General features: G+C 44.9%; 2 protein-coding genes across 20 annotated transcripts in view; both read right to left on the reverse strand.

Moving 5' to 3' along the window:
* The window catches only part of LOC137878887 (protein unc-80 homolog), a 38,906-nt gene extending 30,807 nt beyond the window's left edge, over positions 1–8,099 (reverse strand). For 16 of the 17 annotated variants that reach the window (XM_068719373.1, XM_068719374.1, XM_068719372.1 and 13 more), the window contains exons 1-10: positions 7,822–8,099; positions 7,309–7,357; positions 6,809–6,965; positions 5,949–6,289; positions 5,322–5,445; positions 5,154–5,218; positions 4,729–4,871; positions 1,046–1,319; positions 770–904; positions 436–652 (exon numbers count right to left, since the gene is read on the reverse strand). In XM_068719373.1, the coding sequence (XP_068575474.1) occupies positions 436–652; positions 770–904; positions 1,046–1,319; positions 4,729–4,871; positions 5,154–5,218; positions 5,322–5,445; positions 5,949–6,289; positions 6,809–6,965; positions 7,309–7,357; positions 7,822–7,913 (1,597 nt within the window). In that variant the 5' untranslated portion in view covers positions 7,914–8,099. The remainder of the gene's footprint in view (positions 1–435; positions 653–769; positions 905–1,045; positions 1,320–4,728; positions 4,872–5,153; positions 5,219–5,321; positions 5,446–5,948; positions 6,290–6,808; positions 6,966–7,308; positions 7,358–7,821) is intronic. The other variant, XM_068719361.1, reaches the window with a different exon arrangement.
* Positions 8,100–9,172: 1,073 nt separating this feature from the next.
* The window catches only part of LOC137878843 (microtubule-associated protein 2-like), a 42,349-nt gene continuing 28,637 nt past the window's right edge, over positions 9,173–22,884 (reverse strand). For 2 of the 3 annotated variants that reach the window (XM_068719275.1, XM_068719273.1), the window contains 11 exons: positions 19,524–22,223; positions 19,130–19,327; positions 18,834–18,971; positions 18,058–18,113; positions 16,819–16,933; positions 15,282–15,592; positions 12,659–12,751; positions 11,912–12,004; positions 11,471–11,552; positions 11,071–11,183; positions 9,173–10,969 (listed from right to left, as the gene is read on the reverse strand). In XM_068719275.1, coding sequence (XP_068575376.1) covers positions 10,760–10,969; positions 11,071–11,183; positions 11,471–11,552; positions 11,912–12,004; positions 12,659–12,751; positions 15,282–15,592; positions 16,819–16,933; positions 18,058–18,113; positions 18,834–18,971; positions 19,130–19,327; positions 19,524–22,223 — 4,109 coding nt within the window. In that variant the 3' untranslated portion in view covers positions 9,173–10,759. The remainder of the gene's footprint in view (positions 10,970–11,070; positions 11,184–11,470; positions 11,553–11,911; positions 12,005–12,658; positions 12,752–15,281; positions 15,593–16,818; positions 16,934–18,057; positions 18,114–18,833; positions 18,972–19,129; positions 19,328–19,523; positions 22,224–22,884) is intronic. The other variant, XM_068719276.1, reaches the window with a different exon arrangement.

A 22,884-nucleotide genomic window follows, 5' to 3' on the forward strand; every position in this document is an offset into this window, starting at 1 on the left:
GGTTGAATCAAACACATATAGATGCAAAAACACAGTTCAAAATACCTGACTGTTGCAGAAGTCCCTTTTCATGCATTTTTCCTACTACTGAGTATTTTTAGAAAATGTCATCCTGGGAATGTAGTTAATTTGAAGCAGCAGCTAAGCCAAGTAGACATGTAACAGTATGGTGATAGTATGGGGTTCATGGAAAGGAGGCTTTAAAAAGTCACTAACTCTGAATAGTGTCTTTGTGCCTTGAGCACATTTTAATCACACTTCTCAAAGAGGAGAGCTAATAAGACATAATGTTAATGAACTGACCTAATTCAGTAGCTGACAGCCGGATCCAGACAGAATCCTCTGACTCACCAACTGGGAGCTTAGGGGAGAGGAAGCACGACTGCGAACTGGTGGCATGCAATCTATCCTGATTATGAACAGCACCCTGCCTACCCATGATGGTGGCCTGCCAGCCCCCGCGGTCCAGGGCCCGCCGATCGTCACCGAGGCCAGAGAAGCTTCCAAAGGAGAAGGTGCTGCGGGTAGGCGAGACGTCCAGGTGGTCCTCGTGGAGCAGGAAAGGAACGCCCATGCGCCGCTGACGCTTCTTCCCCGTGTGATGGAAGGGGATGGAGCCCTTCCTCTCACGGTCCTCACGCCGGTTCTTAAACTAAAACAGAAAAGGAGGACAAGGGCAACCACAATCCTCTCAGTCCTGCAAACTGATGCAAACGTGTATCTTTAGTTTCTTTGTTTTTTTGCCCACATCTGGACGTCTCGCTCTAACCTTCTTGAAAATGTTCATGCCCAGGTCGGAGGAGAGGTCGGGGACGGCCTGTCGACGGAGGCTGGTCAGAGAAACCTTCGTAAACGTCTCTGTGCTCAGAGATTTTCCCTCTTCATTGCATTTCAGACTCATGTCCTGCAAAGCACAGCAGAGCATACAGATGACGTCGTGGCCAGTGCATGTATTTTTGCATCTTTAAAAGTTGTCATTCACACCACAAACAGACAAAGAGCAAAACAAAAAAAGAACTACTATCCCTCGTCTTTCTGCCATTACCTGAGTCTTGTGGGTGTTGACCAGTGAAGGCGTAGCAGCCACCATGGAGCTGCTGCGTGGACGCGGCAGAGGCGTGACCAAAGGTTCGGGGGTGCGTTCAGGTCTCTCCTCCAGGATCTGCCTCAGGCGCTGCCGGTAGTACATCAGGGCCCAGTGCACGCCCTCCTCCGTCCAGTGTGGCTGCAGCAGGCAGCGCAGCACCGCCACGTCAAAGTAAGTGGCGTAGCGCGCTCGTTGGGCCAGGGAGGTTGGCAGGCCGGCAGGGGCTGATGTCCTTAAAGAAGAGGGAAGGGACACGATCATTGTTACTGGTTTAACACGTTCGTCCCAAAAACAACACCCCTTCTTCACTGAGACAGCAAAACATTCTCTGATGTCCACTGGGAATAAATGTCAATGACTCCATGCAACACTTTTTGTTTGCTTTTAATCGAAAGCATGATGGGAACTGAAGTGCCAAACATATTCATCCGAATTGAAAAAAAGAAAAACACTGGGGGAACAAAATCCAATAAGATTATTACATTTATTTATTGTATGAAATTGTATTTGACATTTTTAGGATCACTGACAAAATGCCAAATTATGGTTGAACTAACTTTAAAAAGGTCAAGGTACTGAATGGAAGTGACAGTGACATCATAGAAATCCGACAACTGCCTAATCAATGGCCAAATTAGGGATCATATAAAAAATTACACCATGTCACGGCCTTTCCTTTTGTATTAGCCTGTCATCAACTCCCGCCACACTGCTTCATTAATAATGCATCAAAGGAGGATGGTAAACAAGGACAGAGCCCCCCTCTAGCGTCATTGGGAGAGCATGGGGGAGAGAGGGAGCCTAAGCCTACGTGAGTCCACTATAAATAAGCCGGAATGAAGGTCAGCGGTTGGTGAGCTGCAGAGCGTATAGAGAAACATATTGATACACCATGAGAGGAGGAGAGAGAGAGAGAGAGAGAGAGAGAGAGCGAGTGAGAGAGATAGATAGAGGAGGGCATTTAATCTTTGCCGGTGTAATAAATGGAGCAGGAAGAGATGGTCGATATCTACATGAATCACTTTGAGAGCGGACAGCAGAGGGAGGCAGTATCGTGTTTCACTGTCTAGCCGACACGCACACTCTGCCCGCTGCTGTTGTGTCAGGTCGCCAAGGAGACCCGAGTGTCGACAGCCACCCCGGGCCCACCCCCCCAACCCCTACCCGACTCCATGCGGCGGGAGAGATGCAGCAGCCCGTGGTCGCCATGGAAACTGCCTCAGCATCAGCAGCGCACTCCGAGTGGCGGATGAGTAAGCAGCATTAATCGCAGGGACCAGAAATGATTTCATCCGGGCAGTGCGGCGCAGAGGTGTGTGAACAAGAGGATGAGATAATTCCTACTTACAGTCAAATCCCCTCAAATGTCTAAATTCTCTCTTAATGTGAATCTGATTTACATTCTCCCTTTCCTCCATAACTGTGCTCCCGTCCAATGCAGCGTTCCACACGCAGCAGCTTAAACATTCCCACCACCAACAGTTAGAGGAAGCAATTCATCAGTCATTGTTGAGTGTGTGCTGTGAAACAATAACAGTAAATCTCTCCCTTCCTGCATTACCATGTGACTGCTCAAAACCCCTTTGGTGTTTGAGTGTATGAGGATATAACTAGCTTGGGGGGGGGGGCTTATTTTGATTTGCAGTCAGTTGCTGGCTGTCACAGTGATCATGAGAAGCATTGGAGTGACTTATTTGGTTGTCACAATGAGCTGAGATGAGCAATGGATGGCTTATCAACCTCTTCCTCTTTTTCTCCCACATCACCCTCTCAGCCTACTGGTTGGGTGATTCAGGAGGATGACAGAGCAGACATGATAGACTTAGAAACAGAAAACACCCACAGAGGATGTGCGAAATGCAAATGTTTTGAAGAGTTGATCTAAAGACTCTCTGCACAGAATAATTGTGGTCAAATCTGGTCACACAGTGCATCATATTCACGCGATTACGCCGAAGCTCAAATCAGCAGTCGTGGATCACAAACAGTGGATGTAGCTATTAGATGTCTGAATAATACATCATTTTCATTTGTGGAATTTCTATTTCGTAAAGCTAAATAATTGACTAATCGGTTGTTTTGGTCTTAGTCGTTGTTTATGCTTTTTCACACTGAATGACTTATTTACAACAAACTTATGAGCACATTTCTGGTAAACACAAGGCTTAAAGTGATGCTTTTGCGAGTGATTCTTTGTGGATAAACTCAGATCTAAAGACGTGTCGATTTAATCAACATATCAATTAGTCGCCTGAATGTTAGTCAACTCTCATTGTAGTGAGTTACCGGTCAAACCTGCCTCGTCCGAGCCAAAGCGAGCACAGATTGAGGCTTGATATCTGGCAGAAGAGACCGAACAACGCCAGACTGGCCGTGCACGGACCAAATGAAGCCAGGCCAGAGCCACTGCCAGCATTAGACATGTAGCACATTACTTCAGCATAATTACCCTGGTTGTGGGGACAAACGTCAGATGGGTGTGCTAAAGCTCAAGCAAGACAAGGCTCTTTATGTGTGTGTGTGTGTGTGTGTGTGTGTGTGTGTGTGCCGACTGAGGAGACAGTGCTAGAGCAACACATTACACCGAGGAAGGAGGAGCAGTTCATATATACGCTAGCGCTCACGAGCTAGTGGAGCAGGCCGTGCTGTGCCGTGTGACAGACGCCGCCGCAGGGCTAAATGTTTTGCCATCAACAAGATGATGGCACCAGTTCTGTGTCAGCGTGGGTCACTGCACCGCTTCAGCACACAACTGGCTTCTTGGGTACGTCACGCATGTTATTCGGTTGTGAAAGCTTTTGTGAAAGCAGTGTCATTAAATCACATATTGATCATTATGGATCAACACTAATCATTAAGGTGGTTTCAGTGCACGATCCTCATGTTGCACGAGCAACCTCTACGCGTCTCATATACAACACACATTTCGGGTGCAGTTTATTCAGACTGTGTGAAGCAGAAACAGGTCTCGCCCTCTTCTGTGCGGACTGCAAGCGCTTGTTGTCAAACAGCTACACAGTCAAAACCAAATCACAAGGGTTTAATGGGGATTAATGCAAGTGTGTTATAATCCAAATATATCCAGATATTTTTGATGCACTTGAAACATTTCAATCATTATTATCTCTGTACTCTTTGGGAAATATGTACTTTTGATTGAGGTTCATGTTTTTTGTGTAGCTCTGCTACATTGCTATTCTTGGTGGTATAATATAAATATGTTTTCTGATTCCTAGTATATTGTAGTGTTTTTACCTCCTGTTGCTCTTGCTGAGGTTTATTCCATGTATTTATTTATCTAAATCCAGGATAGATAGTGTCCTATTCTGCACTATTGCAGATTTTTGTCTATATGAGTAAACCTGACTTGAGTTAACAGCTCATTATTACACTTTGCCAAAACCCCCAAAAAGACAAACTATATTAAAAGCCGTTGCAGCACTTTTCTACAAACTGTTAATAATTTTCCCTTCTTGTTCCGACCACAGAAAAAATGACATCTCCACCTCCTTCCTGCTTAACAGCAAGCCTGAATGGGCAGTGAAGATAAGTCCTGAATAAAAAATCAATACACACCACACATGACCAAGTGCTACCTTTCTCCCAGCCTCTTGAGGTTACATTGATTCACGGGCGCTCACTTTTTCTTGGAGGGGCCTTTCACCGGTGGGGGTTGTTGGGAAGGGCCACCTTTCTCGACCGAGTTACCGCGACGACAGCTCCGCTCTCCAGCCGCGGGGGAGGAGGAATCTGATTGGGCCGCTTCGCAAACCACCTGGAAGCCCTGTGGGTGAGGGGGAGAGATGGACGGATACTGCAGATGGGTGGATAAACAGGAAAGACCTGATAATTAAAGGCTCTGAGGTTGGAGGGAGGTTTCCGTCATGACCCTGGCTAACCGCGCTAATGCTCCCGGATGGCTGGCGCTAATGAATATTAGCAGCCAGCCTCTGGGGGATGTTGAAAGGGGGGGGAAGGGAAGACGCCTCACACTCACTTCCTGAACACATTCAATCAACACGAGACGCTGAATCAGACATGATCTGGGCTTAAAGCGCTCACTCACCATGGGACCCGGGTTGCCAGATCCACAGGGGCTGCACTGGTTGTTGACTGGGGAGTTCCTCTTTGCTGTTGAGACAGGCGTAGCAGATTACACGTCGTAATTATGAACAAACAAAGTAGATCCACTTTTACAAGGGATCTTGATGGCTGTGAGGATTTGTTTCTCCACCTGTCACGATGTTTCTGACTGGTTTGATGAGGGCAGTAAAGGCAGAGATGTCAGGCTGCCGGTGCTCCCACATTGGCTGCCATATCACCAGACCGCTGGCCAATCGAAAGGTCAGGTCCGACTCCTTGAAAACAAATTATATATTTGGAATCTCATTTATACAGGAGGCGGTTTTTGCACATTTAGCCCTTCTTCTCAACCATCCAATCATCATCCAATCAATGTAAGAAGCAACTTGTAGGATGAAACACATTTTATGACTTGAAATGCTTTTGATTTATCTTGTTGGATTATTCCAAAGTGCACTGCAATTATGATGTGATCACTTACATGAGATACAGTCATTGATTGTTCAGTTGGGAAACAGTGCAATCCCAGGAGTATTGTAACCTGACCCTTGCATCAGTTTGTACACACACATCGATAGCCAGAGGGTGACACTGTGTGTGTTGGAGGGTTTGATATGGGACAGGCTGAATAAAACTGCTGCTAAATATCTTCACAAACAATTTCACTGAGAATGAATTATTTTCACAGCAGAAAAGAATACAACTGTACAGCTACAGTGGATGGAATTGATCCTGTATATTGGTGTATTCCAAGGCATTTGTATCTCCAGGTACGGACCTTTATCCGATGAATAAGCGGAGCGAACAGGAACACAAACAGCTCCACCGTGGCCATGCTCTTGTGGAACAGCTTGGTACGAGTGTGCTCGTCCTCCTCCAGCAGGGAGCCGCTGTGCTGGGGACCCGACCCCCCCAGGGCAGAGCCGGAGCACGAGCCGGGAGCCCCCGGGGACGAACCCTGGTTGCCCACCGGCTGGAGGAAGGCGCTGCTGCTGCTGCCCCCCGACCAGCCGTGGCTCAGGCTGGGCTCGTGGTTGCACTCCTGGGCAGCGTCCAGCAGCATCCAGTGCAGCGTGTGGAGCAGCTTGGTCTCGGCTACGCCCAGCTTGTCCTGGTGGCCTGTCGGAGGTCAGGGTGAGGAAGAGAATGGCCGGCATTAAGGGGTGAGTTTTAGTGCATATGGTACTTTATAACTGATTTTGTAGACCTAAAGAAAATATACAATCTAATTGAATATTGTCACAATGCATTGTCATATTTTTTGCTGACATTGTGAAGGCGTATCCCCATGATCCAACAGATGCAATACAGCACGACAGATAATTGAAGGGGAGTGGAAGTCAGTTTCAAGCAAAACATTACCTTGTTCAAGCTTTCTAAATGAGAGGTTTTAATGCTTTTTTTTGTCTTCTGCGCTTGTAAACTGAATAAATTATAACACAAATAACACAAGCAATATGAAGACATCAACCTGGGCCTTAAGAAATATTTTAGATGTACTGTAAGTCAGGCAGTTCTGTAGCTGCCCTGTGGCTGAAAGAAGAATCACTTTAGTGTTTTGTTGAATGAGGATAACCTGGATGAGGCTGTCACCTCAATACCTAAAGCGGAGGTAATGTGTGTGTTGCGTGTCCTCACCCAGCCTGTTCCTGTTCGACAGCAAGATGGAGGTGCAGTGGAGTACATGAGGCAGGGCCGCCTGGACGAGCTCCCAGCGGGAGATGCTCTGGATGGCCTCTGACAGGGCAGGCGACAGCCCGTGGAGCTTATTCTCCACCAGCACCCGCTCAAAGGACTGGGGAGGCAGCCAGAGAAAAGGAGAGAAAGAGACATCAGCCAGGAACTAAAGCCTCTTTCTTTGCCTGTCTAAATGCCCCCGTATGGCCCCAAGCAAGGCGATGCCCGTGGGAGAGACAGAGGCATCTCTGTTTAGATCCAAAGGGATCTGGAGAAGCGTCATTATGGATATGAGTTTACAGAGGTCTGGCTCCTGGTTAATGGGAGGAAGCAAGAGGAAAAACTAATTTGCTAAATGTAAAATCAAGAGCCCACTTGATTTGCAGGTGCATTAAGGTAAAAACAGATTACTGGGAATGGAGCGATTATTTCCCCACACACGGCATTATGAAAGAACTTACCACACAAGATGCTTCATACTGTTTTCCCAACTTTGGACGCAGAAATGCACTGAGAAACACAAAAAAACACGCTTATATAACATTTTAAAAAATGATAAATGTAGGTTACACCATTAAATCCCCTATTTTAAATCGTATTTCTAACGAAACATACTGCACAGGACATTTTGCACAAACAGGAGCCGTCATTTCACAGCAGCTGATCCACAGACCACTTGTTTTCTTTGCCCCACTTTCTATATTTGCTTTACAGGTGTGACATCATGCATTCTGCATCTGTCTCCATTCACAGTTGACACTCCACCTCCCTCCATTTACAACATTCAATGACACACTCAGACTATCCATTCAGGGGTTGAATTATAATAAGGCAATGCATCTATTTTGAGCTTAACAGGACAACAATGCAGGTGGCTTTATATGTATGACACAGCTGCTGTCAAATCCTTGATCCTCCTTATTCTCGGCAATGGCAAACACCTGTTATCAATTTCCACTGAAGCACACACCAACCTGGTTTGCCTCCATAGGAAGGTCTGGATGGGGAACGGTATTCCTTTCCCGCACTCCGGCTCGTTGTCGTCCAGGCTTTTCCTCTTCACCATTTTGGCCGGACCTGCCTGCTCGCGACCACCGGGACGCGCGCACGGCGGCGGCTGCGGGTGCTGCTGCTGCTGCTGCTGCTGGCTCTGCCCAGGTGACCAGCGAGCTTCGCTCACGACATGATTGGGTTCGTCCTGCGTAAAATGGCTGCAAGTGTCGGTCGGTCGGTCGGCGGCAATAGAGAGAGAGAGAGAGAGAGGGGAGAGAGAGAGAGAGAGAGAGAGAGAGAGAGAGAGAGAGAGAGAGAGAGAGAGAGAGAGAGAGAGAGAGAGAGAGAGAGAAAAAAGGAGAGCGCTCGGATTTCAGCACCTCCCTCACCGGACAGCGACAGTTGATCGGCGTGCTAATTTATTTGGCGGCGGAGCTTAAAGACGCAGTGTGCGGCTGCGCCAGATGTTTTCTGCCTTCTTCATTAAAGAAAATGACAGAGCGTTTGACTGAAACACAAACGCCTGTAACCACGCGTTGAATGGCACCCGGATGGTGCATTGACATGGGGCATAATCCTCCAATTGAATGTCAACAGGTTGTTTAATAACAAGTGGGGGTGGGCTGTAAAAGACACGCTACTCTACTGACTCGTTTCCATAAGGTTTTTTATTATTCTCTAACAGACCACTGTGAAAAAAAAATGGTCGAAATAAGCGTATTTACTGTCTTTCTAACCAACAGTTAGCTTCTACAACTCTCGTGCCTGTGCGCTAAATATGAAGCTAGCGTTAGCTACCACCAACTGTCGGCTAACTTAGTTTAGCACAAATAGAAACGGGCAAACAGTGAAGACTGGCTTTGTCCAGAAGTAACAAAATTCGCCTTCCAGTTCCTCTGAACCTCTCTAACAAACACGTGGTATCTTGTTTAACTTACTTTAAAGTCTAAGGCTGCACCGTGTGTGGTAAATATGCTAAATTGTGGCCACCTGCCACCTGGAAGTCGTAAAGCGTGACCGTATGGGGCGCTGTTGCACGCAAATAAAAACATAAAGCACAACTATTACATCAGGTCCCCCACTTATCACTATGTTAATGCAGAAAAGCAAAAATATTCATGACAATAAATGTTAGCACCCCCCACATGAGTGTATTTATGTACACAAATAGATGTTTTTCCACAATAAAAGTGATGAATCTAAATAGACAATGACAAAACATTTTACCATGCACAACCAAAATATTTGCTTTTCTCTAGACTATATTAAAAAAATGCACGCTGGAGATAAACTGGTAATTTTTTGGAGAATTCATACAAAAACTAGCATGAATCAGTTTTTATTTTCTTTATTTCTGTTGTCGTCATCCTGTAGGAGCATTTGTCATCAGTATGTCTCAAACATCGGAAAGAGTGCACACATCTACAAGGTCTTTTAAATACACTTACACAGGCAAAGAGGGGCTAGAGAAGAGGGGGAAGCAAGAATATAGGAAGCACAGAAAAACACTTGAGGGGTAACTGACACCAGGGGAGGAGGAAAAGGGGGGCAGAGGAGTTTCACAATGGTGAGCAGAGAATATGCTAGAACAGTTTTGTTTTTTATTCTTTTTTTTTAATAATGAATTCTAACAGCTGCAAGTTGGGGGTTAGTCCCATTCTTCATTCCTCCTTTGTTTCGGCTTTCATTTCCTGTGAAGTTACTGGTTCGATCGCACTAAAGGGCCAGGTAGCTGCTCTTTTAATGGAATGTTTAAAAACTTCATTTTTTTTCTACTTTTGAAACAAACTTCAAATACAGTGTACAACCCAGTCTCTGCAAAAGGAGGAAGATCACATGAGCATGAGGGGCGGTTTGGGGATCTTAAAGTAGAGACACTAGGACGCATCCTGGCCGTTTACACTCACACTGAAAGGTTTACAATTGCTCCAAAAAGATCTAATTTATTCATCATGTATTTGCCATGCCAGCATAACAGCATTGTTGTAGCCTAATAAAAATCACAGAGCTAATGTAAAATCAAACAAAAAAGTGCAGCCCATTGGTTTGCAGAAAAAAAATAAAAAAATCGATTGGAAAGCTTAGGCTTTTAGCGCTTGACTCGACATAACTGCAGTGGTTATTCACATTTAAGTGCTAATAAGCCAGTGTAGCTGCAGGGAACATACAAAACTGGAACAACTTCCACTACAGTGACATATATAAAAAGAAAACATAACAATTGCTCAAACAATTCAGCACATATCAGGAAATCATGAGATTAAAACCAACCAACGAACAAACAAAGAAACCATGTCACATCTTAGCAGACATGCTCTTCAGCCATTCATCTGCAGGTACAGTTACAAGCCATGTTTCTGGAAGTTAAGTCTCTCACACAGCTTTAAGACTAGCGTCTAGTATCTAGTAGCTATTTCTTGCACTCAGTACCATATTAATTCTGAATGAACATTATGCAACAGTTCACCTTACCGTTTATCCCCATACGAGTGGAATGTGATGCTTTTCACGCTAAAAATCACTGTACAATCGTAAAACCTTCGATGCCTTCTCAGACAAACACGTCCACTCAAACCTTAGCATTCAGCCTATCTAGAACAAAATGAAGAAAAGTCCATATTTGAGTGAAGGAAAATAAATGAAAAACAAAAACAGTGACGGGGCGTGTCCCATTTGAGGACGGGAATGAGAAATAATCCTTGAGTTTGGAAAATCCCACTGGAAGGGCCGGAAGGGTCGTTGATGGACGAGACAGTCGATCACCTACAACTGTAGAACCTGTGGGGTCAAGTGTGTGGGGGTCATGTTGCAGTGAAGGACCATGGGAGAACACTTGGATGCTTATGAGTGAATGAGATTGATGGGGTAGAGGTGTGATGGTGCAGATTCTGGAGGGTATCCTAAGCGGGGGCAGCCCGCTCATAAGCCCTGCTTGGCCAGGGCAGCGGTGACATCCTGGGCCAGCGTGGAGAGCTGGGGCGTATCCAGGATGTTGATGCTGCCGGAGGAGGACAGGCGCGGGGAAGTGCCGCCCGTCTCGACCCCGGGGGTGTGCGTGATGACGATTTCTGCGCCGTGATCCACCCGAGCTTTGGCTGATTCCCGGAAGGACAGCTTGTGGCTCTCGATCTGGCGGGTGCAGAAAAAAAAATAAAGGTCTGTTTTCTCCTCTTTATTTCTACAGAAACAGAATACTGTATTTGTGTGCTTCGTTTTTTTTTTTTTTTTACCATAACATTCCCCCCTCCAGGAGTGTGGCTGGAGTTGCCCAGAGAGCCGACTTTGGCAGCGGCCTTGTCTTTAAAGTCCAGCTTCACATTCTCAATGCGCACATGACCTCCCCCTGGGAACAGGGCAGAAGGAGAAGAAAAGCATCAAACCCACAGGGCATCGCTCGCCCTCCAGGCTTCTCCTGAGCAAAGAAAGAATCCAAGTGTGCACACCGCAGTGCACAGAAAGGACACTGTGCTTGTCAAAATGGTTGGTCTTTGGTTTTCCACACCCTTTCAGAAGTCTTAGGGGTCATATCGCCATCTTTGAAGTACCAAATACTTAGTTTTTATCCTTGACAAAGTGATATTATTGCATGTTGTACATGTTTCCCTAATCAAAGCTAAATGAGTGCCGTACCTGGTCTGTGACGGATGTTGGACATGGAGCCACATTTGGCGGTGATGTGGCTCAAGTCGATCTTCTTGGTCTGGATTTGGACCTGTGGGGCAGCAGCACAAAGCACATATTAACATATCTTTACCTGAAGAAGTTGAGGGAGCTACAGCAAGTAAAATGCAGTGAGGACAAAGCGGACGTATATATTTCGTGGTGGAAAAAGAAATGTGCGATTAAGTCAATCAGGAGACACAGTGTTGCCGATGTCGGATCCCTGGAGAGAGGTTGACATGAAAGCGAGCAGACGCAACACCGCCACTGTGTGACGCTACATGGAGCAGGTGCTTCAATTAAACTTTATTGTCCAATTAGTGCAAACAATGTCAAAAAGATACAGAGACAACCCTGCATGTTGTAAAGGAGTGTTTACATTACGTGTTGATTTTTGTTGCAGTTACTCACGTTTCCGCCGCCTGCTGCGTGCTGGAGTTTGTCCAGGGAGCCACATTTAGCCTGAACGTGGCTAAAGTCCAGTTTAACACTTGGAATCATGACCTGGGAATGACAGGGTGACCTTTCTTTAATACAAACAGCAAACATTGAGGGCATGACTGGATGGGCGGAGCTTAACAACCCCCCCCCCTCCTCCCTTTTCTGCTCAAAATAATCCTGTAAAAGTGTCCCAATTTTAAATCCACGACCCATCAATCTGCCTCACTTCAGCGCTGGGGAATTTGAATTTCAGCTGATCTAGAGCACAGAAAAAACTAACTGAAGCCTTTTTATAGACGGAGTTTCATCTTTACGCGGGGATAAAGACAACATGAAGCGGCACTTTCAGCGCTGTAATCCATCGAGTCTTGAACTCGCCCCTGCTTTGAATAGAGCTCTTACAGTCTGAAGCTTATCTGAAACAGTTTGATTCCCAAGTGCAACATCCTCTATATTACACAAGACGAGAAATACACGGATGGCACAAAATACAAAGATGAAATACCACTTGGCAAGTTGGGAACTTTACTTCTTGGTTGACAAAGTAGTAACATTTGTATGACACTTTGGATATAAACCCCTCTTAGTCTTGACTGAAACAGACAAACAGATGGGTGGACACATAAAAGCAGCACGAGAGAGTGCTACGACAGCCCCAGCTGAAAAGAGGAAGAAAGAGAAGAACAAAAGAGAAAGAGAAGAGAAAGGCGTACATACATTGCCTCCTTTGGGCGAGTGCTTCAGATTATCCTTGGAGCGGCATTTTGACTGAACATGACTGAAGTCCAGCGTCTCGTGTGAAATTTTAACCTAAAACAAAATCGAATTCAGAAAAGGAAAACACTACATGTGCCTCATTTCGATCAGTGTGGGATCCATGTGTCTTCACATGCATTTACAATACACGTGCTGATAAACTGAGCTGTGAGGATAGAAGTGATTTTATTGCTGTTCTGGAGGTGCAAATAATGTCATTGGCCAGTTAAACCCAAGAGCTAAAAACCTTTTTCTGGCTGAATGCTTTTTAGACTGATGCTACATCAAAAAGGCAAAAGGTAACAGAGGTGGTCATCAACATCTAAACCTACGAACTGAAAACAAACAGACAAGCAATGAAATAAATAAACAGGGACACAGAGATATATACTGTGTATATATAACAGCCGAAGCTCACTTGTGATTCAAACAACCAATGACAGTATTTCTGCTTTGTGCGCCATTCTGTGTGGTTTTGTAAAATAAAAACAATTTTTAAAAAAGGCCTACTCTGTTATTAAAAGAGTAAAAAGGTGAACACAGGGAGAGGGAGAACATAAAGGAGAAAGAGGTTCAGAGGAAAACACACAAGAGACCCGACAGCAAGCCAAGTCAGGTCACTCACTTGACCTGGATTCTCTTGACAGCTCTTCCTCTAACACACACACACACACACACACACACACACACACACACACACACACACACACACACACACACACACACACACACACACACACACACACAATGATCTAGTCAAACTAAGAATGTGTATATTTTAAAATCTATTATACTGGAGTTGAAACGAGTAGTTAATTTATTGATCAACTATTTTGATGATGGATTATAATTAACAGATCATTCAATAACCCTACATTATGCAACAGCTTTATTTAATTATTAATATGTCTGTGTTAAGGTAGCGGACAAAAATCACCCAAAATGACAATGTTGTAACAACAAAATCAAGTCAAAACACTGAGGCTACACTCTCATTTTTCATTCTAGCAGCTTTTCTGTGCAAATGCCATGTTTTATTGTGAAAAAGGCCTTTGAATGTCAAAATAGAATGACATTAAGCATCAGTGCTGCTCATCCCAGCCGTGCGTCACCCAGCCTCATTAAACATTTCTCACATATCTCCCCAAAGAGGAGAGAAGAAGCGGCCTCCTTCCTCCACACTCCCCTGGCGTTAATGAAAAGTCTCACCTCTGCAATACTCCGGGAACATCGAGACTGTCTGCTGCCTCGGCTATGTGATTAAAAAAATCGCGGTCTATTCGTCGACCACACATCTGTTACACCTCATAGACGAAGATGAGAGAAGCATTGTGTGCATGCACTTCTTTTCATTTTCATCCAGGGTATTAAATAATAATTACTAGAGGAGTGTGCACGTAATAATATTCTCAGGTGACATTATTCAGTGGTGATGCAAGGGAACTTCAACTTGCACCTCTATTGACATATTTTTATTATCACGCAATTCGTTCAGTAGAATGAGAAATCAAACTCTTTTTCAGGTTCAAAGTGATGTGAGGTGATATATTTTCATTCTATTCTTGATGCAACTTCTCAATAAGTAATTCCTTCCGCTTGCAATTATTAATACCGAGAGCCGGAGGGAAAATCCTCCACAGCGACGACGGAAGGCTGATCCCCAGGGCAAATGATTCTGCAGGTTGACTGCTCTTAAGGGACGTTCTTAAGAGAATAGCCGTTTTATATCTGCTGCTCAGACTAACGGCTGAAGCCGGTTTGACATCCTTCTTCGGTAAAGAGAAATTTGCGAGACATAAGGAGGAGGAAGACAAAGGGAAAGTCGGCTGAGGAGGCCGGAGGCAGCTGATGACGGAGAGGACGGCAGACAGGGAGAGGACAGTCAGAGGAAGTGACGGCAGTGAGTGATGGTGAGGATGTGAAGGGAGATATTTTACGATATGTCTTCAACTCAGAGGGAGACAGAGAAGGAGAGAGATGTGACAAATGTCCCTATACTCTGATAATAGACACTTTGCAGTGGAATCACAAATTAAACATGCATCAACTCATCAACCCATTTCTAATAATAAGTAAAAGTTTGATTAAATAATCCATTTTGCTTTTCAATGTCCATGTTTGTTGCATCTGTCTTTTTACGTGTTATTATTCTTTTCTTATAACAGCACAGTCATGGATATTCATGTTGCACAGCTACATTAAACAAAGGTGCAAGAGCTATTCTCAAAATAATATATATTACTCATACTATTAGAAGTTACAAAAACTAAATCTTCCTTGATTTGCAGTATAGTATTTTGTAGTTACAGTATAGCTTTGTTCTTTACTGCCCCCATGTGGCAGAACCAGGTAAGTGCATGACATTTGACCGTTTGAATGACTTCATTATTCAGAAATCATAAACTTTGATGTCAGGTAAATACATATCTCAGTAAATCTCTCTCCGTGCTGCAGACCGTTTTGTATAAATCAAGAGATGTGTCTGTTTCTGTGTGCTGTGAAGGTTCCCTGTGACAAAAGTATTCTGTTTAAAATCCTGCAGACTGCAGATTCGACTCGGTTGGACCTCGACAGGGCCGGTTACCTGTCCGCCTTTCGGCTGGTGCTTGAGGTTGGAGGTGGACCCGATCTTGGACTTTACATTCTTCAGGTCAGGCAGGGGCTGATTGAGAACCTTCAGCTGCCGCTGGGCGGAGGACGGCGACTTGGGCGGGGTTCGGATCACCGCCACTTTCTTCTCCTGGAGGACACTGAAGGACTTTGGCGTGTGGCTGCCGGGCGTGCGAGAGCCGGGGGTGCGGCAGGAGTAGGTGGGGGGTGTGCCGGGCGTGACGGCGGTGGAGCCGGGGGTGGAGGCCCCGCTGCGGACTGATCGGGAACGTGCAGAGTCTGTACCTTGAGAGAGGAAGAGATATGTGTCTGGATTACAAGGACGAAGAGGAGAAAGAGGGAGGAGGAGAGACGTGGAATGAAAGAAAACCCGTCCTGGGCAGAAACACTTTGGACGAAGAGAAAAGAGGAAGAAAGGAAGATGGGGAAAAAGAGAAAGACAATGGAGCAACAGGTGGATTGGAGTGACCCTTCATGTGGTTGTCATGGAACTGTCAGCACTGCTCTGCTGTCCGTTTCCACAAAACAAACAACCCAGGTCAAACAAAACTGTTTGACAAGGAAGTCGTGAAAGCACACTAAGGCAACTGAATTAATTAAACGCTGGTGGCTTGTTGCCATAAAAAACAGGAAGTAGCAACCTGTTGTTACGGATCCCACCGGTTCCACTGATAAAGTTACGGCAGGTTTTACAAAGCCAAATTTAACACATTTAAAAAAATATTATATCAAGACAAATTTGGGAACAAAACTGCATAAACAAGCTTGCAAATTCGCCCTATTTCTGATTGGAAAATAAAGGTCTTTTAACTGCAAATGTGCAGGAAATTGATGTTTAGACAGATACGGCAAATCAGGAACGCTTTGCATCTTGCAACCCTGTTATGTATTAAGTGTAGAATGCATTGTAAGGAGACTTGAATAATAAATCATTTTAAGACTTTATAAACACTGCAGACACCTTCTAGAATAATGTGTGACCGAGATGAATGAATGAATGCCTAGTTAATGGATGCTGCTCGCTTCTGTACATAAGTCCTTATTTTGGAGTCTAAAAAAACAAAACCACGACAAAAACCCCTTTACACTAATGCCCAGGTGTCACATGTCGATGAGCAGGGTGTGATGGGTCTAACGGGAGCTACTAGGTGGTCTACCTGCCATACCAGGGGCTCTTCCAGACCTGTTGTCCGCTCTGGACTGGATCGCTTTTGAGAGGGGAGCGGCAAAAGGACAAGGAGGCAAAAGGGGAAGAGTGAACAAGGATGTGAGGGGAAACAATGTGGTTTGGAGTTAGAATTTAATAAAATCATTCAAAAGAAAGTGATTGAGGAGAGTCACAGTATAAGTGTAAGAGATTAAAGAGGCAATCTGCTGTGTAAGAGGAGTTCATTTTAGGAGGCAAACAAGCTTGAAGAGTCTGTTTTGTAGTCGTGTGTGTGTGTGTGTGTGTGTGTGTGTGTGTGTGTGTGTGTGTGTGTGTGTGTGTGTGTGTGTGTGTGTGTTCTTACAGGTTGGCCTGGAGGGGGTGCTGTCTTCTTGTTCAGCAGCAGGGATGTGGCGTGTCAGAGATTTGGCCGGCCTGGGCAGAGACGACCTCTTCTCTGGGCTGCGGTATGCTCTCTCCTGAACAAACACACACTGTGGAGTTAATGCCCGAGCTCGCTCACCGGTTAAAGCTCCCTGTCAATCCCTGTTTTCTTTTCATTTTACCTTCTCTGCCCATTTGTGTGGCAGAGGGGACAGGCGGGAGCATGCAGAGGAGGGACGGGCCTCATTGAGCTCCGCCTGCACCAGGGGGCTCCGTTTAAGGCTACAGGCAGAGTCGGGCCGGGGGGGCGGGTAATCGGTTCCCCGGCGCTGAACTGCCATCTTTAACAGAACGGCCCTCGTGGGGCTCTGGACCGAAAAGCCGCGGCAAGAGGCAGGAAAGCATGCAGGGATGTGAGGCAGAGGTGACAAGCAGATGGAGAGACGAAGACGTGAGATGGGATGGAGTGGACCAAACTGAGATTCAAAACACCGACAGCTTACAGTACAAAACAATCTGCACAGCACCCAAGAAAAAAATTTAGAAATCATGATACGGAATGATCAACACACACAAGGGATGATGTTTTTTTAAGAGAAGCCTAGAATGGATGGAGATGTTTATTCAAAAGAGGTGAAACATAATGAAACGTTTAGGTGAAAGGTGAAAGATGGAGTTCAAGATATTTCTAAAGGGGCCCCTGTACTGCACATTATACGCGTCGGTAGAATAGTAAAACCTGACCATGACTGTCTGCCTACTCTTTATTTGATTTCTATACTCACAGATTTTCTCTGTCGAGACTGGCACAAGGACAGGCATGCAAGACAAAATGAACGTGCACATAGAGAGAAATAACATGCAGACATTAAAAAAAAAGGAAGAAAACAACAAGTCCCATTACACAGAGTTATATGCTGTTGTCGCGTCTCTCTGAACAGAGAGAGACGCGACAATATTGAACTGATGTGTGTGAGAGATAATGAACAAAGAACCACTGGGAATAACCTCATCCCGTTAAATGTTAGCAGTGTGTGTACTGCAGGGTCTAGTATTTCCTCCAATATGCTTGAAGATGATGTATTCACTGCTGCATTCATATTAACACAACTAAAATGCTAAATACTAATAACCATTAATAATTAATAGGCATACATTTAAAATAAAGCGAGTGTGCACGTGATTGCTCGTGTGTCATGATAGTGCTGATAGTACTTACAGTGGTCCTCTCCCTGGACTGGTGGGCCACACTGAGGGGCTGGTGGCTTTCCATACCTGGAAAAAAAGGGTTCATCTGTAATGATCGATGTAATCCAATAAGGGAGACACATTTGAGAATGTGACTTTTCGCACACAGCAAACACACACATCCATAAATGCACTCTGAATACAGTACAAACGTAAACGTCGGAAATCATTTTACTCACTCTACATTCAAAGACCTTTTCACAGCAGCTGACCAAACACACAACCCCCGACATGCAGCCATTTCGATCGGAAAAAGAATGAAACCAGAGTTGCAATTGCAAATTACAGAGGCATCAGTGAGCAGAAATAAACGTGAATATGAGGCCAAGCAGGAGTAAATAATACTCCTTTTTTGACAAAATGAGAAGAAAAAAAAAGACAAAGCAGTTGAGCTGATTTAAAAAAAGACCGCAGCACATGATGTTTGCCAGCTACATTGCACCTGTGTGATTCGTCAAACAGCCATTGATAGAGAGAGAGAGTAAAGTCAATAAAACACCTGTTATTGTATGTTTGTAGCAACAATTAAAAATGTTCAAGCTTTGACTCAATTGAATCTGGTAAAATAGAGAAATCATCATTTGTCAGGTCTCATGAAATTTAGTAATTCTTGTTTCTGTTATTTTTACGTATATGTTCCAATTAAGCCAGTAAAAAAAAGAATGGACTGAAAGGTGTAGGGTCTACATTAGAATTTGTTTACACTCTCTCTATCCACAGCACTGATTTCCGGTGAAGACTGTTCACCTGTGGCCTTGCGTCTAGCAGAGCCGTGAAGCAGAGCGGGCCTAGGATGTCTGGCTGCCGCTTTGGCTACACTCTTTCGAGATGGAGAACGACTTTGGAGGGCTGACACCTTTATCTGGTCAGCCCTCCTCACGGTTACTAGCAAAGAGGAGAGACAGGATTATACCAACATGCAAATCTTGGTTAAATGTACTGTAAAGAGGCTAAATCTGTGCTTAACATCAATATAATACAAGATACAAAAGTACATAATTTGCTTTAAGCTGAACAACACTTCTTGAATACAGAATTGGAACCTTTTTTCTTCTTCATCTCCTCTCTTGATGGATGGTGGCTGGGTACTTTGCGGGACACTTTACTCTCAGTGGTGCCAGGATGGCCCCTTCCTCTGCCAGGGGCCCGTTTAGCGGGTCTGTCCACCACAGGTGTAGTGGTAGGACTCTGGACCTGAGGAAGGGCTTCGATTTGCTCAGTCATGATACTTTTGTCATCATCTGCAGTGGAGAGGGATTAAAAGAGGACTAATTCTCCACATTCCTAGCTAGCCGGGAGCTAGCTTAGTACAGAAGACACACTAAGATTTACTCGCAAACAAGCTTTGTGGTGTAAGCTAGTTTTCGGTATTAAAAAATACATTAAGTGTCTTAAACATTTATTTTACTTGTGATTAATTTTGCAAGCTCGGGGTACCTTGTGAGTCCATCCAGCCACTGTCTGTATCTAGGAGGGAGACGTCCATGGTGGTTTCATCGTTAGCTGCCTGACTGGTCTCTTCCACCTCTTGACCAATCTCAATATCTTTCTCCTCTTCATGCATCCTCTCCTCCCCCTCATCCTCTGTTGTTTTCATCTCTTTCTCTTCGCCTACCCCATCAGAACCAACTTCCTCCACTTGCTCCTCCACTGTTTGGTCTGTCTTTACCACCTCGCCCTCCTCTTTCGTCCCTTCATCCATACTTATATGTGCGTCTTCTTCTTTATCCTTCCCTATCCAATCATCTCTGCCACCTTCATCCGGTAGCAGTGGTAGATCATGATCAGAGCATGGAGACAAGTGCGAACTGTCAGTCGCAGGGTCCCCATCATCACTGTTTTGCACACTGTGACTCCAGTCTTCTGCGCCAGACTTAGGATTGTCTTCCGCCATCTGATCGCCTACTGTCAGCCTCACCTTGATTGGACTCTCAGGCACTTCATCTTCCTCCATTACCTCTTGAGGCTCTTCAGCAATCTCAATATCATCCTCTTCATCTGCTTCTTCCTCTACTTGTGCTTGGGGTATGATGATGACAGGGGAGGTTATATGTGGTTTTGGTGTGCCTTTAGCCACCTCCTGTAACTGGATTTGGTCATCTTTCTCATGTAATGGTTTTTCAGTGCTTAAATCCTGACCAGCTTTTGAGGTCTCTTGCCTTTCAATTCTTTCTAATCTTGTAGGTGTCCCACGCTCACTTTGAATCTTCTTGTCATCTTTTTCTGTGCTCTCTCCTAAAGACTGAGATGATGCTGAAGGTATGTTTGCCATTTCTGATTCATCCCCTCTTTCTTCTGAATCCTCCTGCTCAGATGTATGCATTTCTTTGTCTAACTCTGTCTGTTTCTTATCAAACCTCTCAGACTCTTGATCATTCTCTGCTTTAACCTCTGATCGGACATCATTCGCTGCCTTCTCTTCAGTCATTTGGGTTTCTGAGGGTGTATCATTTGGGGATTTTGGGGTGGTGGGAGTTGGGGGAACCTTGCTTCCAGTTTCCAACGGAGTGAAAGTAAAGGAGCTGTCTGGTGGGATGGGAGAAGCCTCTCTGGAGGGGTCTTTTTCAATGTCTACCTCAGGAATTGCTTGGATCTTTATGTCACCAGGCAGGCCACTCTCCAAACGAAACTCAGTCAATCTGTCTTTTGAAGACGTCAATGGGATTCTTAGACGATCGGGTTTTACTCCACTTGTCACGGCCCTCTCAAGAATCATGGTACCTTTGACTGGTGAATCTTTCTTTTCGGACACAGTTTTTTGAGAAATCTCTGGGATAATTCCTTCATGATCTTTATGTTGAATTCCTTCAACTTCCGTGTCTCCAAGCTCCTCCTCAACTTCACTTTCCATTGAAGGGAAACGCTGGTGCGGAGAGTCTCCAGGACTAGGTACATCGGCAGGAGAAGGCATGGGCCCTGAGTACTCATTGAAGACACAGTAGCCCAGTTCCTCCAGTTGGTTTTCCCCTCCTACCACTCTGGAGGTTTGATCTCCCAAGGCAAGCTTGGCCAAAGAACTCCCCATCAGAGCTGATACATTGGAGGGCACGGACTTTCGCCTCATGTGGTCAAGCTCCCTCCTCTCTAATGATGGCCGCGGCAGATCTCCAGCCAGGTCCAACATTTCAGAGAGACTGCCTGAATGTTCAAGACATTTGTGCTTATCAGAAGGGAAAGGCTTGTCTGCCTTTGTCTCTGGAGGTGAATCAGGGGTAGTTGGGGTAATGGAGACAGCTGGAGGAAATTGGTGTTGGCTCTCCACAGATGGAGGTAAAGGGTAAACCTCAGATTCATCAAAGCTTCCACTGATTGGACACAAGGTCATTGACTTCTCTCCCTTCCCTATTTGTCCTGTCGAAGATCCAACTGTAATGTTCAGGGAGAGGCTTCTTTGTTCAAGTGACATCTTATCAGGAGATATTTTGGCTGGCCTCTCCTGTTGTTCCCCGAGTTGCACAATGCTTTTAGTGTCCTCACTTAACATTTTCTCTGCTGCTGTGTTGAGCTCGTAATAGCTCTGGGTTTGTGATGACTCCTCTTCGCGGCTTTTTGAGGACGTCTCAAAGTAGGTTTTTGCTCCAAACTCGTGTAAAATATCTGACGTCTCTTTCAACTTTGTGACAGGTTCTGGACTTGACCCGACTGCTTCTTGCTTTTGGTCCTCTTTTTGAATGTCAGTCACTGGCATCTCATGCAACTCAATGTCAGTGCCACTATCTTGGCCCTCCTTGTTTATCCCCTCAACCGTCTCTGGATTTTCCTTGCTTTCATTCATAGGGGCTCCTGATTTGCTTGGTAAGATATCTCCCTCTTTGTTGTCCTCCTTAAGATTTGATAACTCTTCTGTCAGTAGAAATTGTTTTGCTTCTTTTTCTTTGGTCTCTACAAGCAGGTGGCTCTCAGCAGCCTCTTCTACTACATCCTGTCTCTCTTGGTCACCCTGCTCAATTGAGGAGGTGTCAGAGAGCTCTTTCTCTTTCACAGAGGGAGGGGGAGGTTCAACCAAGGCGAGCTCTGCACCTTCAGGTGTTGCTCTTTCAACAGCCAACCGTGTCTCTTGTAGCGACGCCACTTGAGGTTCATCTTCTTTCATAGTAGACTCACAAGATTCCTTACTGACACATTCTTCTGGCTGGGCTGTGAGTGTGAAGGATACTGTACAACTTTGTACAAAGTCCTATTAGCTAAAAGCTTTGCTTGAAGCATCCACAAAAGCTAGCCAATACAGTCAAGCCGAGGCCTTCTGCACATAGATAGAGTAGCTCTCCATCAAGCAAAACACACAGCACAGTGTATTTTGCAGCAGGCCATAACAGCACAGAGGGGGTCACAGCACCTAAGATAGCGTGCAGAACTGGAATGAAGGAATGAGTTGCATGATGTTAGATGGCAAGAAATAAATCTACACAAATATATTGAATTCCTATTGCAATACACAAAGATTGACAAAACATGGTCAACCTGATATTAACATTTTTTTTGTGAATGTAATTGAGTGTTAATGGTGTCATTACGGTTTCTACAGCAAGTACAGGAACACTGTGGAGGTGGATTAATCTTTACACTGCTTGGAAGTACATGTATTCAGGGTATGTTCTTAATTTAATTAACCTTAGTGATAATAAGGATGGTGATACATGTCCAATGAGGGTGTTATGTAATGCCTAAAGTGTGTCCTTAGTAACAATAGGAAAACAGAATTATCCTTTGCCTTGAAATGAAATGAAAACAACATTGAAACTCAAAGAAAGTGAAATAGAACAGACTTCAAATACATCCAAGATTGCTTCATTAAGCT

This window comes from Cebidichthys violaceus, unplaced genomic scaffold (assembly GCF_023349555.1).
Source record: "Cebidichthys violaceus isolate CVI_PGR_0920_01 unplaced genomic scaffold, fCebVio1.0.p SCAF_24, whole genome shotgun sequence".
Lineage (NCBI taxonomy): Eukaryota > Metazoa > Chordata > Actinopteri > Perciformes > Stichaeidae > Cebidichthys > Cebidichthys violaceus.